At 46.0% G+C, this 17,826-nt stretch overlaps 1 protein-coding gene across 3 annotated transcripts; it reads left to right on the top strand.

Annotated features, from left to right (window-relative positions):
• Positions 1-3,216: 3,216 nt before the first annotated feature.
• Upf3a (UPF3A regulator of nonsense mediated mRNA decay) lies at positions 3,217-16,673 on the top strand. Of its 3 annotated transcripts, none has more exons than XR_007236235.3 (10): positions 3,217-3,461; positions 3,794-3,900; positions 5,202-5,308; positions 7,220-7,318; positions 7,443-7,553; positions 8,494-8,549; positions 8,825-8,980; positions 14,094-14,227; positions 14,409-14,508; positions 16,538-16,673. XR_007236235.3 is itself a non-coding variant. In XM_048456247.3 (9 exons), the coding sequence occupies exons 1-9, from the start codon at positions 3,261-3,263 to the stop codon at positions 16,542-16,544; spliced, it is 978 nt and encodes a 325-aa protein (XP_048312204.2). In that variant the 5' UTR covers positions 3,219-3,260; the 3' UTR covers positions 16,545-16,673. The 3 variants fall into 3 exon arrangements, 1 of the variants encoding a protein (XP_048312204.2); XR_014998683.2 differs by having other exon boundaries at positions 14,094-14,300; XM_048456247.3 differs by lacking the exon at positions 14,409-14,508 and having other exon boundaries at positions 3,219-3,461.
• Positions 16,674-17,826: the final 1,153 nt, after the last annotated feature.

Below are 17,826 nucleotides of genomic sequence, written 5' to 3'. Positions count from 1 at the left end.
ATACAGAAGCCCAGGGTTGGAGTTGCAGCCAGAAGCCTTGGTAGTGTCCTAGGGCAATGCTGCCACCAGAATCATCTCAGCCTGAGAGGTCAGTGCTTCCACCCAAAGCTAGGATGTTTGTCTAAGGGCCATGTCTGGGCTGGTGGTCCAGCTGCAGCTGGGGCCTATGTGGATGTCTACGGCCTGTTGTCACCTCAGGGACCCATAGGAACAATGTGAGATGAAGTCAGAGGGCCATGCTGAGCCAGCCCCACCCTTTGCTGGCCCAGAAAAAGCTGGCCTTGCCTCTTAATGGACAATGCAGCAAAAGAGCTGGCCCCAACCCTCATCAGGAGAGCTGGCCCCTGCACTCAGGAGAGAGCTTCACCCCTCACCACAGGCAAGAGTGGACCAGTCTGAGAGCATGGGCTTAGGGGAAATAACTCAGCCCCCTCGTCTGAGGCAAGTGGACCCAGTAGTCTTGATTGGCCAGCTCATCCACCACCCAGGCCCACAACTGTGTCTTGGGTTGGCCCACCCTAGCATCTACCCCTGCTACTTGGGTTGGCCTACCCTAACATCTACCGCTACTACTTGGGTTGGCCCACCCTAACATCCACCCCACCTAGGACCTACTAGTGCTCATGAAGTGACTGGTCCTTTGGAACATTTCCCACAGAATGTCTAAGACTCAGGGTAGCCTCGGGATATCCCAGAGGAGTTCCGGTTAGGATCCAGTGATGATGATGTGCCAGAATCCAGAGACCTTGAACCAGACCAGTGACTCACTGCCATGAACATTTGCTAGTAAAGCTGACTGGACAAAGGGATATTCTACATGATGTGGGAAAGGAGGAGATGCAAAGAGGTTTTTTTGGTTTGGTTTGTTCTTATTTTTGTTTGCTTCCTTGCTTCATTCCTTGCTTTGCTTTATTTTGGTTTGATTTTTTTTTAAATTTTCTTGGGGGGGGCTGCAGGGGTGAAGGGAGAATATGGGGGACTGGGAGTGAGCAGAATTGGGATGCATAATATGAAACTCCCAAAGAATCAACAAAGAAGTTAAATCTTAATAAATAAATAAATTTCAGTGACATGAAAAATATTCAGTCTCTTAACTCCTGTAAAATCAGAAACAAGGTAGTTATTCCAAGAGAGAAGAACCAGAACATACTTACAACTGGATCAAAACAAAAGCGAAGTCCCACAATGTAAATAGTTCATTGTCCAATGTCTCGAACTTACTCATGAATTGGAACTTCCTCATGATCTTCTGGACTCCAGGGGACTTGGGCAACTCCATCTCTCCAGCTCTTCCACCCACAGCACACATAGCTTGTCTGGTAGGCTCCATTCCACACCTGCCACTGTCCTGTGATCCTGGCATCACCAGGATGCTGGGTCTCCACTGCACCTTCACCAACGGCCTCTCTTGGCTCCTCACAGTGCCAAGTCTCAGCTGATTTCTGTGATCCTAAAATCTTGTGGCTTTCATGCCTACACAACCAGTACCACTCTGTGGGCTACACGTTATCAGGTCTGGCTTCCTGCTTGAGATGCAGCCTTGACCACATCTAGACAATAACTTCTGTTTGCTGACCCTTAGGAAATATGTTCAGAATTGCACCTCAATGATGCGGGTCTTATTTATTACACCTGATTCTTCATCCATAACTAACCATCATTCTTTATCCCAGGAAAGGTTTCACTTTCTTAGATTCTTAATCCAAAATATCACAAGAATGTCCCTGATTGTCTTTATGTCCCTGCTATACTTCATAAGAACCTCTGTCGCCTGTATTTCTCTCAGTGGTATCTTCATGTTCCCACAACTCATTAAGCTCTGAGCACTCGGTGGCTTCTCTAGCCCCACAGCTCCAAACAACATGGTGAGGCCTGTCAGCAATAGCCCACTTCCTAGTACCAATTTCTATTCTCCTTTTCTGTTTCTGTGATAAAATACTGACCAAGAGCAATTGTGGAAGAGAAGGATTTATTTCCTCTTACAACTCTTAGGCCACAATCCATCACTGAGGGAAGTCAGGGCAGAAACTCAAGTTGGAACCTGGAGGCAAGAAGTGTAGAAGAAACCACAGAAAAAATGCTGCTTATTGGCTTTATCTTATTCCAACCAACAACGACCTGCTCTGGGGGGGGAACTGCCCACAGTTGGGGGACCCTCCCTCATCAGTCATTAGTCCAACTGTCCCATAGGCCAGTAAGATGATCTTCCTTCTTCCCAAGTGATGAATTTGAGTTAAGTTGACATCAACTAACCAGCCCAGTCTACTTGACAGTTGGAAGGGTCAGACATACAGATGGGCAATCAATGGTGATATTAAGGGGGCTACGGCTAGCCTGATAATTTGGCTCTGAATTGAAAACCCAACTCTCTTCATTTACTACCCATTAGCCTTGTACATTCTAACATCTGGGTGTGTGGGGAGTGTTTTTTTTTCTGACAACTCGCTTCCACAATTTTATCAGAATCTCAAACAAGCATCTTTTTCCCCCCGTAATGAGGTTAACAGGCCAGCATAGCTTTCGTCAGCGTAACTGGCTGTTCCGAAGTGAGCTGGTTCAAACAGTAGGCTCTGCAACTCAGGCTTCCTTGGAACGTCAAGTACTGGAAACTGCTCCAGCTCCAGGGTTTTAGGGAAGGCTGATGTCTTCGGCCTATTTAAAATGTCGCATTTCAAGGGTGTCAATATCAAAACAGGACGTCACTGTGAAGCCTAGATACAGTTAAAATCTCGACATTTCTGGAATTTTCTCATTCTCTTAGGAGAAAGGGGCTATAACTAAAAGCTACAGGCAAAGGTGAATAAGTAAAATCTGAGCACATAGGAAGACTGTGTAGCTTGTATGTCTGCAGGAAAAAAAAATGTTTTTAGTTTCGGTGCCATCCCTGAGTGGGCCAGAAACTGCTCTGGGCTCCTAGGACGCCATCCACATTGCAGCTCAGCTGCCCACAGGATGTCCGGAGCGTGCATTTGTTTTCCGTGCACAGTGACAGTAGTGATCTCCTGTCGTCGCTGCTGTAGCATGTTGAGGGTTGTTTTGGAAAAGGCTGGATTCGGCACATGCGTGAACTTGGGGCACCCCCAGCATTCAGGGCTGTCCGGGTTGCCCCCGACAGGCGCTGGGCAGCACTGGTACCGCCCCTTCCCTCGTCAGGGCCGGGGAGGGGACGCTGGACCATCGAATGCCAAGGGAGGGGCTGCCTAGTCCTCGCGAGGCTTCGTTGTCGCGGAGGAGGAGGCGGCGGCGGGCGGCCGGTGGGGATGCGCTCCGAAGAGGGGGCCGGAGGCCCGGGCGCCGCCCTGTCTGCGCGGGGCCCCATCTGGAGGGAGAAACTGTCAGCCCCGGAGGCCCAGTTCCGCCGCGAGTCGCCGCGGAGGGAATCCGCGCTAGCCCCGGCCCCGTCCTTCAGTGAGAGCGGAGCGGGCAAGCCTCGCGAGGAGAAGAGGACGGCGCTGAGCAAGGTGGGCGTGGGGCCTCACAATCCCCCGTGAGGCGACTGGACCTGCGCACTGCGGACCGGAGGGGGGGGGGGGAAATCTTAGCCATTCTCGCGAGGAGACGCCTTTAAGCCCGGGGAGGTGGGGCTGCGGCGTTGCCGTGGTGACGCTAGCCGCCGCCTCCTCTCGAGCAGGCGGGGGTCGGGGAGCAACCGTGACTCCTCCTCTGCGAGCTAGGGTGAGGGAGCAGCGGTAGCTCCGGCTCGACGGACGAGGGTGGAGGAGCGGCCAAGCTCACGTTCTGGGCGGACGGAGCGGGCGGCAGCATCTAAATTGACTAGCAATGCTCACCCCAGGTGGTCCTCCGGCGTCTGCCCCCCGGTCTCACCAAAGAGCAGCTGGAGGAGCAACTGCGCCCCCTGCCTGCGCACGACTACTTCGAGGTGGTAGCTGCGGACCTCAGGTGAGGGCTGCTGCAGGACACAGGCAGGACACAGGTGAAGGGTGGACTGAGGACCCCTTCCAGATGTCAGTGCACGCCTACGTTATGACGGGCGAGTTGCCGCGTCCCTCTATCAGAACCTTGGTGCGCCGGTGCTTTTGGCCCTTTGTGTTTCCAGGCATTCCTCCACACGTCGCTTTTAATAAATTGTGTGAGTGCATCCCTTACACACGTGAGTCTGGAGTGTTTTCGCTAGTGAAGGACCAGTCACTGAGCCCGGAGAAATAGAATCGCAGACCTCGCAATTGCCACCCTGCTCCTGTCAGCACCGCCACCCAGTCAGACAGGTGGTGCCTGAGGTGATGGGAGCAACACAGGGCTGGCCTGACCAGCAGATGTCAGCGCCATTGGGATTCGTGATTTTTCACAATATTTACTTTTATGTCCTTTTATGTTTTTATTTATGCCATGTATAATTTCCTTCTGGATACCTATTTTTGAAAAAAAAAGGGAAAAGAAAAAGAAAAAAGGAAAGTCTTCAAATAAACATATAAGTAATTGTTAAACAGGTATCATTTGGAACCACAGGTGATTTTCAGATGGCTGAAGTTTAGAAAAACAGTTAAAACAGCAGGGGCACAATCCCAACCCCTCCTTGTACCTTGCACCCTCCTATGAACAAATTTCTCTGACCTTTAATAGTCTCCGTGAACTGGAACTGAAGAGTTCCTACCTGTGAAAAGGAGTGTGGCTGAGACAGGGAGAATGGTTTCCTTTTTCTTAAGTACCAACACACACCTGAAACTGGTCTACCCTTCCAAAAAGAACCTCATAGTACAGCATCCTCACCCATGATTGAGCCAGGACTAGTCCTGTTCTCGATGTCCTGATGACTAAAAATACCTGTGATCTTTGGGTGACTTCTGATGTCTAGTATGTGTTTGTTTTTCAAGACAGAGTTTCTCTGTGTAGCCCTGGCTGGACCTTGCTCTGTAGACCAGGCTGACCTCAAACTCACAGAGATCCGTCTACCTCTGCTTCTCTGTGCAGGAATTAAAGGTGTGTGCCACCACTACCTGGCTGAAGTCTAGTATTTTAACCTTGGTTGTGTACATTAGCGATGCTCCTGAGCACTCAAGACTTCAGTTACTGATTGGGGTTTTCTGGTTTTGTTTTGTTTTTTGCTAAAGGATATCCAGATTGTTGTAATTAGCTGAGAAGTGATCTTTGGCATAAAAAGTATGTGCTGTGTTAATAAAAGATAAGAAAGACAGAACTAAGGGCGCCCTGCAGTTTGACTAACACTGACTTTCATGTCTCAGTCTCTACCCTCATCTCTACTCACGAGCGTACATTAACTTCCGGAACCCTGATGACGTCCTTCTGTTCAGAGATCGCTTTGATGGATATATATTCATTGGCAATAAAGGTTAGATCCTGTGTGTGTGTGTGTGTGTGTGTGTGTGTGTGTGTGTGTTTGAGTGCTCCTCTGTGTGTACACTTGTCTGTGTATACGCTCCTATGTGTATGTATATGCTTCTATGTGTGTGTGTACACTCCTGTGTGTATGAGCACTCCTCTCTGTGTGTGTATATATTCCTCTATGTGTGTATACACTCCTGTGTGTATATTCCTCTGTGTGTATGAACACTCCTCTATGTATATATACGCTCCTGTGTGTGAATCCTCTTCTGTGTGTGTTTATACTTCTGTGTCGTGTTGTAATTGTGGATATCAGAGGGCAGCTTGTCAAAGTCAGTTCTCCCCTTTCACTGAATGGGTCCCAGGGATCTAACTTAACTTAGTTCATCAGGTTTAGCAGGAAGTACTATCACCCACTAAGCCCTCTTGCCAGCCCCAGCCCCTTCTTGTTCCTGTCTTCTTTCTGCACAGTTAAGGTTAGCACAACATGTATTCCAAGTAGGTTCAAGTTATAGATTTAGAGTTGTGTTACGGACAAGACTTAAAATGATACTGTTCAGTGGTTTACTTCTGAGGTAAAGTGTTCCCTGTGTTGGTTAAAGTCTATTAACAGAGAGCATTTCTTTATATGTTCACCTCGGTTTGAAACAAACCTTATGTAAACCATAGCACATGTCCTTGAAGTCTCCAGACTGTTTAGCCTGTGCCTTTTTTAAGTGGGGTGATTTCCTGGAGTCTGGATAATAGTGCAGTAGTTGAACTGACATCTTAACGTTATAAAAATTTTATTTTTATTTATGTGTGTGTGCCTGAATGCATGTGTGTATACCATGTGTGTACAGGTATCCTCAGAAGCCAGAAGAGGGCATCAGATTCCCTGGAACTGGAGTTGCAGGTGTTTGTGAATCACCTGATGTGAGGCGCTTGGAACCAAATCCAGGTCCTGTGCAAGAACAGAAATGCTCTTAACATCAGCCCTTTCTAGCCCATAAAATCTTAAAATTAGAGAGCTGGAGAGATGGCTCAGCAGGTAAGAGCACAGGCTGCTCTTCCAGAAGACCTGGGTTCAATTCCCAGCACCCACATGGCAACAACTCACAACTGTCTGTAACTCCTGTTCTAGAGGATCTAACATGCTCACACAGACAGACACACAGGCGTGTAAATGGAGACTGTGCTTTCGTTTCCTGGTCACTCAGATTAAAATAATTACACAAAAACTATATTAATTATAACACTGTTTGGCCAATGGCTTAGGAGTATTATTAGCTAGCTCTTACATCTTAAATTAACCCATTTCTATTTATATTTTACCACGAGGCTCGTTGTTTGTTACCTCACACGAGGTTACCTTGCATCTTGGGCAGCTACATGGCGTCTGGCTGACTTCGCCTTCTTTCTCCCAGCACTCAGTTTAGTTTTCCCACTTATCTCTATTCTGCCCTGCCATAGGCCAAAGCAGCTTCTTTAATAACCAGTGGCAATAAAACATATTCATAGCATACAGAGGGGAATACACAGGCAAAAACACTGATGCACATTTAAAAAAAAAAGAATCCTGCTTTAAAATCCTCGATTGTAACCAGACACAAAACCAAACAAAAGCACTGACAGGAAGAGAAACACTGCCTTGAATAACCAAACCAACAACAACAAAACAAAACTAACTGATGATATTCCATAAGTTACTTGGAAGTAAGGTGGAGTAGCTGAGTTTCCTCCCTTTTCAAGTGAGCGGTTTGAGGCTGCGAATGACCCCTCGGGGCCATGTCATGTAGTAAAGACTGGCTTCTGTGCCACCCGCTTTTCCCAAAGCAGTCACTTGTCATGCCTCATCCCCATGGAAGTTTGATAAGTGTTTTCCTCAGTGAGTACGGTACAGTTTCATAATGATGTTTGGCACATGTCTCCATAAAAGGCCTGGAGTATCCTGCAGTGGTGGAGTTTGCTCCGTTCCAGAAGATTGCCAAGAAGAAGCTGAAGAAAAAGGACGCCAAGACTGGAAGCATTGAAGATGGTGAGCCCTTCCTTTTCAAAGGCTGAATTCTAAGCCCACAGATTAAACGTGCTGATCAAACATTGCCTGTAGTTGGAGAGGGAGATGTAGCCGTTCACTCATTCATTCTGTATTATATTTACAGACCCAGAATATAAACAGTTTCTGGAGACATACAGCTTGGAGGAAGAAAAAGCCGGTGCCAGTCCTGAGACGCTTCTGGGAGAGATAGAAGTGAAGACGAGAGAGCTCCTGGGTCCGTTCCGCTTGTTTCTTTATTGAGATTCTTACTAGTGGAGTATGTATTTAAATTGGCCTTTTTTCCAGATGAGGGTAAAATTTCTTTTTGTTACAGGCTTGATAGAAACAGTATTCTGTACTTTTGACCAAAGAGTGCTAGGCCTCTGTCCTTGTCATCTCATATTGCCAGTAGTGCTTGCCTATTGACGACACAAGTGTCAGGAACACACTCGTGGTCCTCATCCCAGCCGTGGACTGTGGAGCCCATTTCTGCAATTGCTGCTTTTCCTTTGAAGTCTGAGTCTTCACCATGCAATTGATAGCAGTTGCTTGTTTTTTCTTAGCTTTTAAGCTTCCATGGAGTCTCATGACCAAGCCTAACAAATAAGGTTTGGGCAAAATCCTGATAGACTCACGCTGGCAGAAGTTGTGTTGTTCAGTTAAACAGGGTCTTTGGAATGGACAGGCCTAGGATTAGCTCTAAGACGTGGTACTTTGCAGCCTCAGCAAACCTCATCACCTCCTTGAGCCTTATAAAATTTTGTGATACAGTAATTAGGGAAGGAGGAGGGAAGTGTGTCCATGTTACTAAACTTTATCTTGGCATCCATTGTTTTGTTAGTCTGATAGCCAACGGATCTCTTTAAAATGAATTCATTTCTGCCAGATTGATGCCATAAAGTGTGGGCATCTGACCATGTCCACTCCATTTAAGGCTGAGATCCATTTGATCTGTCAAGGGAGCAACATATCTTGTCATAGGTGGTTGTGAACCACCATATGGTTGCTGGGAATTGAACTCACGACCTCTGGAAGATCAGCCAGTGCTCTTAACCTCTGACCCATCTTTCCAGCCCTCTTCCCTTAATTTTTTAAATATTAAATTGGAAACAAGTATTTAAAATAAATCTCAATTTATAAATGATATGTAATACATTTCAATTTTTGTTTTTTAGCCAGAAGAACCACACCTCTTTTGGAATATATTAAAACTAGAAAACTAGAAAAGCAGGTAGGTGACGTTTTGCCTGGTGACTATCTATCCTGTGCCTGCCATTTTTTTTTAAAGAAATTATTTATTTATTATGTGTACAGTATTCTTAGTACAGAAGAGGGCACCAGATCTCATCACAGATGGTTGTGAGCCACCATGTGGTTGCTGGGAATTGAACTCAGGACCTTTGGAAGTGCAGGCAATGCTCTTAACAGCTGAGCCATCTCTCCAGCCCCCGTGTGCCTGCCATTTCTATCCATACAATTTACGTCTGTATTTGGCTTTACCTTCAGAGAATTCGAGAAGAAAAGCGCGAAGAGCGAAGGAGGAGGGAGCTGGAAAAGAAGCGATTCCGGGAAGAAGAGAAAAGGAAGAGGAGGGAAGAGGAGAGGTGGAGAAGGAAGGAGGCGGATAAGCAGAAGAGAACTGAGAAGGAGGTTAAGATTAAGGTAATTTGGAGGAAACATTTTTTCTTTTCCCCCAAATCATAAAACGTTTTCAATTAATCCAGCCTTTCGTTTATCAGTTCTTTATATCCATTCTACAACAGTGGCCTCAGACATTCCCCCTAAGCTCAGGCGTCCTTATAAAACCTGGGTGTGCTGAGGTGGTGGAAGGCATGAGGCCCTGGCCGCTGGTGTGGAATGGGTCACAGCACCCAAAGGGTTCCCCCCTTAGATTTTCCTGAGTAAAAACACACACCTGAGAACTACCTGCCTGGCTTCTCTGTGTCCCGCCTCAGCGTCTCAGAACTCAGACTCACATCTGAGACTTGGCACTAAGCAGCACCCATAGGTTTCACCCTCATGTCCAGTTTTCCCCATGAATGGTGCACTCATTCACATGGACTGAAGAGATTTCTCTCCTTGATATTGGCCAGAGTTGGAATCAACCTTCCTAGATCTTTTTTAAACTGAGATTTCGCCTAGCGTGGCTTTACCTTACTCCATGGAAGATTTAAGGAACCTTACTGAGATTCTGAAGAACCATACAGTATAAAGTATTTGCTGTCATTAAGTATTACTTTTAATAATAAGGAACATGTCTATGGTTAGCAAAGTCTGTATGTATGTACCACATAGTGCCTGGGACCTGTAGAAGCCAGAAGAGAACATTGAGTCCCCGGGAGCTGGAGTCAGTGATGATGGTGAGCCACCTTGTGGGTGTTAGAACCTAATCCAGGCCCTCTTCGGGAGCAATACACGCTTTTAACCACTGAGCCTTGTCACCAGCTCCGTGGTCTCTGTTGTTTTAAAATTGCATACTATTTTAGTAGCAGTGAAGTCAGGGAACCTGACCAAAGCTGAAGGAGCAGAAGACTAATGAGCAGAGATTCAAAAAGCTACTCACAAGGGCTGGAGATGTAACTCAGTCGGTAGAGTGCTTGCCTAGAATGAGTTAAGCTGTGTCCCGGTGCCACATAAGCTGAGTGTTTTAGCATAAGCCTGTGTTGCCAGCAGTGAAGAAGAGACAGAGACAGGAAGCTCAATAATTCAAGGTTGGGCCGGATTAGATAGCAAGAACTTGTCTCAAGTAAACAAAAGGTCAGGGCTGGGGAGATGCTCAGCAGTTAGTTAGGGGCACTGGGGAGATGCTCAGCAGTTAGTTGGGAGCACTGGGAAGATGCTCAGCAGTTAGTTAGGGGCACTGGGGAGATGCTCAGCAGTTAGTTAGGAGCACTGGGGAGATGCTCAGTGGTCAGTTAGGAGAACTGGGGAGATGCTCAGTGGTCAGTTAGGAGCACTAGGGAGATGCTCAACGGTCACTTAGGAGCACTACAGAGATGCTCAGCAGTTAGTTAGGAGAACTGGAGAGATGTTTAGTGGTTAGTTAGGAGCACTGGGGAGATGCTCAGAGGTTAGAAGTACTGGCTGCTTTTGCAAAGGACCTGAGTTTGGTTCCCAGCACACACATCACAGCTCACAACCATCTGTAACTCTAGTTCCAGAGGATCTAATGCTCTCTTCTGGCTTCCATGGCATATGGAGGTGCAGATACAAACATGTAGGCAAACACCCATATACATAAAATATAATTAAATCTTAAAATAATATGGAAAAAGGACTCCCAACTCAACTGTGTGAAATGTGGACCTTATAACTTAGTTATAATTTAAAGTTTATCTTAAAGTATTTAGGATGTAGCATTTTTGCATTTTTTTAGTATGCAATTAGAATCCATAGTCAAGAACTATGTATTTAAGTCAATTGAAATAAGTCTAGAATTCTTTCGATAGAAAAAAGAGATGTGAACATAAAGCCTGCAAGAGGAAGAGTTGGTCTGGTCAGACCTAGAGAAACAAACCCTCAGGCTTCCTCTTCTGACTGCATGGCCACTTAGTACTCAGATCAACTGATGGAACATCATATGTATTCAGATCATCCTCAGAATGTAACTTTTTAAATGCATGAAAAATAAAGATGCTAGGAGAACTTGCACCCACAGCCTAAGGATCTAGAGGCAGTGAGTAATTAGAGACGGGACATGTGCACACAGCCCATCTGTGTCCCTTCAGGCACTCTGAGAAGCCATGGGGAGTGTGTCTGTCTCAGAGCCATGCTCCAGTCACACTTAGTCTGCAGTCGCCAGCACACAGCTAGGGTCTCAGACTCCGCCATGAGGGGTGAGAGGCCGTAGACAGCTCAGGCTGTGGACTTGGCACCAGAAAGACCTTAGTGAGTTTACAGGGTTAAGCCTCAATCCCAGCGTCCAAGAGAGACGGAGTCGTTAATAGCCAGTCTCCCTCCCGAGAACCAGCGCAGTGGTGTTTCCAGGCTGTGAAACTCATGGAAGCACAGGAGGGCTCAGTTAGGATGTCAGTGACCTGAGCCCTATTAATCCCCACACCCTCGCTTGCCCCAGGTGGTTTTTTTCTGTTTATTATTCCTGCGCTTACATGAAAAGAGATATTCAAAGTCATAATTTCACATGGGTGGAGACATGGCACACACATGTAATAATAACTCCCAGTGCCTTCCATACATTGCTTCAACATAAGTGAACTAATTTAAATTTATTTATTTATTTGGTGTGTGTGCACGCTCGTGTGTGAATACACATGTCATGGTACAACCAACTAGGGACCAGACATTCAGCAATTGATCTACGGGAGACTGCGTACTAAAGCTGTACCGTCTGCCCCTGCCCTCCAATGACGCAAGCCATCTCATAATGTAACACTCATTTCCTCCATCCCTGCAAATCTCCAAATTGTTAACATTTGCAACAGCAACATCCAGAAGTCAAAATGCAAAATTTTTTCTAGGACTCGAGGCTAATTCTTAGCTTCAGTAAAATAAAATGCAAGTGGCATGTCTTCAGGATACTGATGGCTAAAGATGGCTCCTCAGGGACAGTCACTTGCTGCACCAGCCTTGGAGAACCTGAGTTCAACTCCTAAAACCCATGTAAGAGTAGAGGGAGAGAGCTGCTCCACAAAGCTGTCTTCTGGCTTCTGCATCCACACTGTGACCCCAGCCTCCAGCACATAACACACCATACACACACACCAAGAAGTAAAATTTAAAAAATTTTAAAAGGTGCGATTGTATAGAGTAAACATTCCCATTCCTAAAGGGAGGAAGCAGAGGGTAGCGAGGGAAGAACAGACCAAAGCAGGGACAGTCTGCGCTGTAGATGTGCGTCCCGTGTGCACTGTCCCGTGAGCCCCTAGGGTGTGGGTGGCACTGCTCTCTCCTGGGGCTCTGCTCTGCATCCTCTGTGGCTCCTTAGTGTGTGCTCCATGATCCTAGCATTCCCAGGGGTCCCTTCTCCCATCACCCTATATTGTCACCCAGGAGCTGTGGTTTACAAGGACTCTGACCTTTCTTTGGCCTTCTAGGCTTTCCTTTGAAATGTGGGCGGAAGCCTCCATGACCACATATCTCGTTTTGCATGTCCATAAAAACAGAGCCATGAGGACACACCACAGTCTGCCGGCAGCTCAGGTGGCCACCTTGTTTAGGGGATGGACCTGAGAAAGCTCTTCTCTCCATAACCTCTGTATCCCTGAACGTTCTCTCAATGTTCAGTTTTCCAAATGCCCTGAGCCCTTGATATCTATCCTGGGATGGCTGGGGAGCAGCCAGTTCTTGGGGTACTCTTAAGGTAGCTTTCCTACCATCCTGATGCGAAGTATTTTTTTTAAATTAATTAATTTATTTTTGGTTTTATGAAACAGGGTTTCTCTGTGTAATCCTAGCTGTCCTAGGACTAACTTTGTAGATCAGGTTGACCTGGAACTCAGAGATCCGCCTGCCTCTGCCTCCCAAGTACTGGAATTAAAGGTGTGCACCACCGTGCCTGGCTATTATTTATTTTGTATGTTTGTGTTCATGCATGTGGAAGTCAGTGATTTGCAGGGATGTATTCCCTGCTTCCACCATGCAGGTCCTGGGAGTCAAGCTCAAGTCCCAGGCTTGACAGCAGTCACCTTTACTTGCCTGGCTCTTTATCAGCTCTTGACTTTGTTTATTTATTTACTGATTTTTGATTTTTTTTTTTTTCTCAGCTAGGGCAGGGAGACAATATCCCTGGCTATCCTGGAACTTGCTTTGTAGACCAGGCTGAACTTGAACTCACAAACATTTGCCTACCTCTGCCTCTTGAGTGCTGAGATTAAAGCACTACTACACCCAACTCCTTGCTTTATTTTTATGAGTGCTAATCTGAGCCGGGTGGTGGTGGCTCAGGCCTTTAATCTCAACACTCTGGAGGCAGAGGCAGATGGATCTCTGTGAGTTCGAGTCCAGGATGTCGGGTGTGGGCTTGTGTGGTGGAGGCTGTTCACTACCACATAGCCAGGAATTAGAGGACAAGGAGGGAAAACACGGTGCAGGGCACGAAAGAGCTCCCAAGGGTGCGCTTCTGGTGCCCTGTTCCCGAAATAGCGCCTCTGGCTGGAGACCAAGGATTTAACACATGAGCTTTTTGGGAAAATTTAATACTCAAACTGTAACAATGACTTTTAGATTAACTTGTATCGTGACTTTATGTAAGGATACTTTAATGTTGCACAAGGACAAAACCTAAGGTGTTTCTCAGTGTTTGGCTCTGTTAGCAGGGTATGTGCATACTATCACGAAAATCAAAATTGGATCATAGTACACATTTGTTTTATAGTGTTCTTTTGTTAAATTGGATGGGATTATTTCTTTATAATTTATTTAAATTAATTTTCCATGTATTGGTGTGAAGATGTCAGATCCCCTGGAATTGGAGTTACAGACAGTTGTGAGTTGCCATGTGAGTGCTGGGAATTGAACCCAGGTCCTCTGGTTGAACAGCCAGTGTTCTTAACCGCTCAATCATCTTCTCCATCCCAGATGCCATTATTCTAACAGTCCTATGTCATCTTCATAATTGTAAGATTTCATTGATAGTGTCATATGGATTGAACCCAAAACAGCTGGATGGGGGCTGTTTTTGGTTTTAATTTTTGGACCTACAACCACTCCTCTATTTTTTAAACATTTGAGCTCAATATTAGTATATACTTTTAACTAACAGTTTCTTTTATGATGTAGCATTGAGTAATATTTTATTAACGTTACAATTTCTCAGCTTCTCAAAAAGCTGGAAACAGGGGAAGAAGCAGCCACAGAGAAGCACAGAGAAAGAGGTGACTCAGTTGGTCCTGGAGACGAAAAGCAGGAAGCCCGGCCAGTGGAAAGCCTGCCAGAGATGCCTGGGGAGAGGTGAGCTTGCTCTTGTTACCATGACTACCTCCTGCCCCCGCCCCAGTGTGGAGTCACAGCATCCTGGGGAGAGGTGAGCCTGCTCTTGTTACCATGACTACCTCCTGCCCCCAGTGTGGAGTCACAGCATCCGTGGAAGTACTCACCTAGTATTCTTTTTATTCTCTCTACGCAATCCGAGACTCAAGCCCTGGGAATGGTGTTGACTCCCTTTAGGATGGATCCTCCCACCTCAGTTACCTAACCAAGACAGTCACAGGCATCACAGAGGCTCGTCTCAGGTGATTCTAGATTCTGTCAAGTTGGTAGTCAATATCAGCCGTTGTGCCTCCTCTCAACATGGGGACCTGCAGCTTCGCTCTGGCCCAGTGTTCAGGTCCAGGAGACCCTGGAGCCTTCCATTCTCCCAGTCTCCTCTGTCCCTCATTTAGGTTGAGTGTCCCTCCCTAACAGACTTGTTTATTTTCTGTGGGGCACTGTTTGTCAGTGTAGCCTGTCCACGAGGTTAAAGGACTGAGTTTTCCCGTTGCTGTGTGTGCCCTGTCATCACAGAGAAGTGGTAATAGCTGCTGTGTGGGGCAGGCACATCAGAAAGCCTGCACACTGCTGTTATCCTTACACATACTATGGGTTTTGTGTAGAATTTCTCACCAGCTAGATGTTTTTACTTACGTAATTTGAAACCACTTAAATCTCAGTGAACTTTTTGAGTGGGGATGGTGGGTGGAGACAGGGTCTCATGTATTCCTGGCTAACTTCAGACTTGCTGTATGGCCAGAGAGGTCGTTGAACTGCTTTCCTCCTGCCCCCCCTCCCAGTGCTGGTTCTACAGACGTGTGCACCACCATGAGTGGCATAGTGAATTTTTTTAAATTAATTTTATTTTATGTGTGTGTGCCGCCTACCTATCTGTCTGTGTGCCATGTGCACATCTCTGGCCTACAGAGGACAGAAGAGGGTGTCGGATGCCCTGGAACGAAGCTTCAGACCATTGTGAGCCTCCCCATAGATGCAGGTATCAAGTGCGGGTCCTCTGGAAGAGAAGCAGGAGCCATCTCTCCAGCCCCATTATTAAATATTCAGGCTTTTAGGAAACATATTGGTGAGAAATATACCAAAATTTCAGAGCAGCTTAGGGATGATTATGCTGAATTTTAGTTTTTTATTTCTCAGTGTATTTTGTTCCAAACTTGAAACAAACAAAAACAAAAGAAACAGACATTATTCTTCTTTCTACATGGATCCACAGCCTACTCATACTGACCCAATACAAATGTCTGAAATAAAAAGTCAGATAAGGAATCAGAGGCCTTATCTTTCCCCCAGTTCTCTACTGTTCAACAGATAGCCTCATAGAAAGATGGGGTCTGTGTTTAAAACCTTTGCGTAATTTTTTTCTCTCCCTTCTCTCTACCCAGTTTACCTGGGTTCAAAATGATAGATTTTCTGTTTCTGTGATTGCCTTTGCTTCAAACTAACCCTCCGTCACTTTATGCTTTCAACATTACATGGGGATTTTTTATTTTTTTAGACAAGGTCTCATTGTACATTCCTGACTGGCCTTGAACTTACCTCCTGGGTGCTGATATTAAAAGCATGGGTTGCCATACCCAGCCCCGCTTTTTAACCCTTGGTAAAAACTACAACATCGTGTTCTGTCTGCTTATGCTAGTATTTCTTCTCAAGATAACCAGTTCCCTTGGTCATAGGTTAACAACAACAACATACAGACATGTTGTTTATATGTGTTGGCTTATTTTGATTTTTTGAGACAGAATCTCTCCATGTAGCCCTGGCTATCCTGGAACTCACTGTGTAAACCAGGCTGGCCTTGAATTCCCAGAGATCTGCCTGCCTCTGCTTTTTTTTTTAAAAAAAAAAGATTTATTTATTTATTATACATACAGTGTTCTGTCTGTATGTCTGCCTGTAGGCAGAAGAGGGCACCAGATCTCATTATGGATGGTTGTGAGCATCATATAGTTGCTGGGAATTGAACTCAGGACCTCTGGAAGCAGTCAGTGTTCATAACCACTGAGCCATCTCTCCAGCTCTTGCCTCTACTTTCTTAGGGCTAGTATTAAAGGGGTGGACCATCATGCCTGGCCTTTTGTTTTAAATGTATTTTTGATGCTGGAAATTGAACCCTCAATCACTGTATGTGTTAAAAACAATACATCACCATTGAGCACCATCTCTGTCCGGAAGCAAAGATTTCTTACATCATCCCCCTCCTCCTTGATATTTATTCTGTATGATAATTCAGCAAGGAAAAAAAATTAAGGGCTTTCCTTTTGGAATTTCTTATAGGTTTTGACAGCTGTCTAACATCACCAGAATGAAGAAGAGAGACTCTCCGTGTGATTATGTGGCCACCCAGGCATTTGAAGCAAGAAGTCCAATTTTCCCTGTCACGGGTTCAAAGAATAATAATTTTTTTATAAAATTCTCTGTGTATTTTCCTTAAATATCAGAGGCAGACAGACACTAGATTATGACCAGCCAGCACTCCCACCTGCTCCTTAAAAAAAGGAACAACCCAAAACTCCGGATTTTAAAAGTCATTTACCTCTGTGTGCTCACAAAGGTATTCTTTGTTTTATTTTGTTGTTGTTGTTTTTCGAGACAGGGTTTCTCTGTGTAACAGCCCTGGCTGTCCTGGAACTAGTTCTTATAGACCAGGCTGGCCTCGAACTCACAGAGATCTGCCTGCCTCTGCCTCCCGAGTGCTGGGATTAAAGACGTGTGCCACCACCGACCCAGCTCCCTGAAACATCCTTGATCGTGTAAATGAATTGGTGGTGTCTTCAGGTTATGGAGCTCTACTGTCCCTAAAAGTGGGTCTTTGAAAACATCACTGTTCCTTGCAAGTGCATTCGCGCTGGGTGCCTCTGTGCGCACGGCGCCACATGCCGCAGGGCCACACTTAGAAATAAAAAGGACAGGAGGACTGAGGAGGTGACTCTCGGCACAGTGGGTGTTCTGATTCCTAGCACCCATGTACAAGCTAGATGGGCACGGCGGCCTGAGCTAAGTGACCAGTCGGTAGGGGGTGAGTGGGTGGGGTAGGGGGGTGGAGATAGGCACTCCTCAAGCTGGCCTGTTAGAGGAACCAAATCAGTGTGCTCTGGGTTCAACTGAAAGACCTCACCTTAGTGTATTAGTGGTCAAGGAAGACACCCAACGTCAACCTCAGGCCTGCACATGTGTACGTGTGTGCATGCACACACCCACACCCACGTGCACCCATATGTCAGCCTCACACGTGTGTTCACATGCGTACACATACACACAAACACACTACACAAACTTTTATACTCAGGCAGAACCAAACAAAAAACCTGGAATAGCTAAAAGGTCAGAGTATCTGGGTTCTTTCTTCTAAATTAGGGCTTCTTAACCCCAAACTAGTATCCCCTCTGTCCTTTCATCAGGGCCTCTGAGAAAGCCTTGGATTGGCCTGGCTCCCAACCATTTGGGTGCTGGGAATCAAACCCAGGTTCTCTGGAAGAGCAGTCAATGTTCTTAACTACTGAGCCATTTCTCAAGCCCTTCACTGTTTTAATATGCCACAGATGTTAACTAAAGGAAAACCACAG

The sequence above is a fragment of the Myodes glareolus genome, chromosome 23 (genome assembly GCF_982192425.1).
Source record: "Myodes glareolus chromosome 23, mMyoGla1.1, whole genome shotgun sequence".
NCBI classification, from domain to species: domain Eukaryota; kingdom Metazoa; phylum Chordata; class Mammalia; order Rodentia; family Cricetidae; genus Myodes; species Myodes glareolus.
Note: the sequence above shows the minus strand (reverse complement) of the source record. Positions and strands in the feature narration are given on the sequence as shown.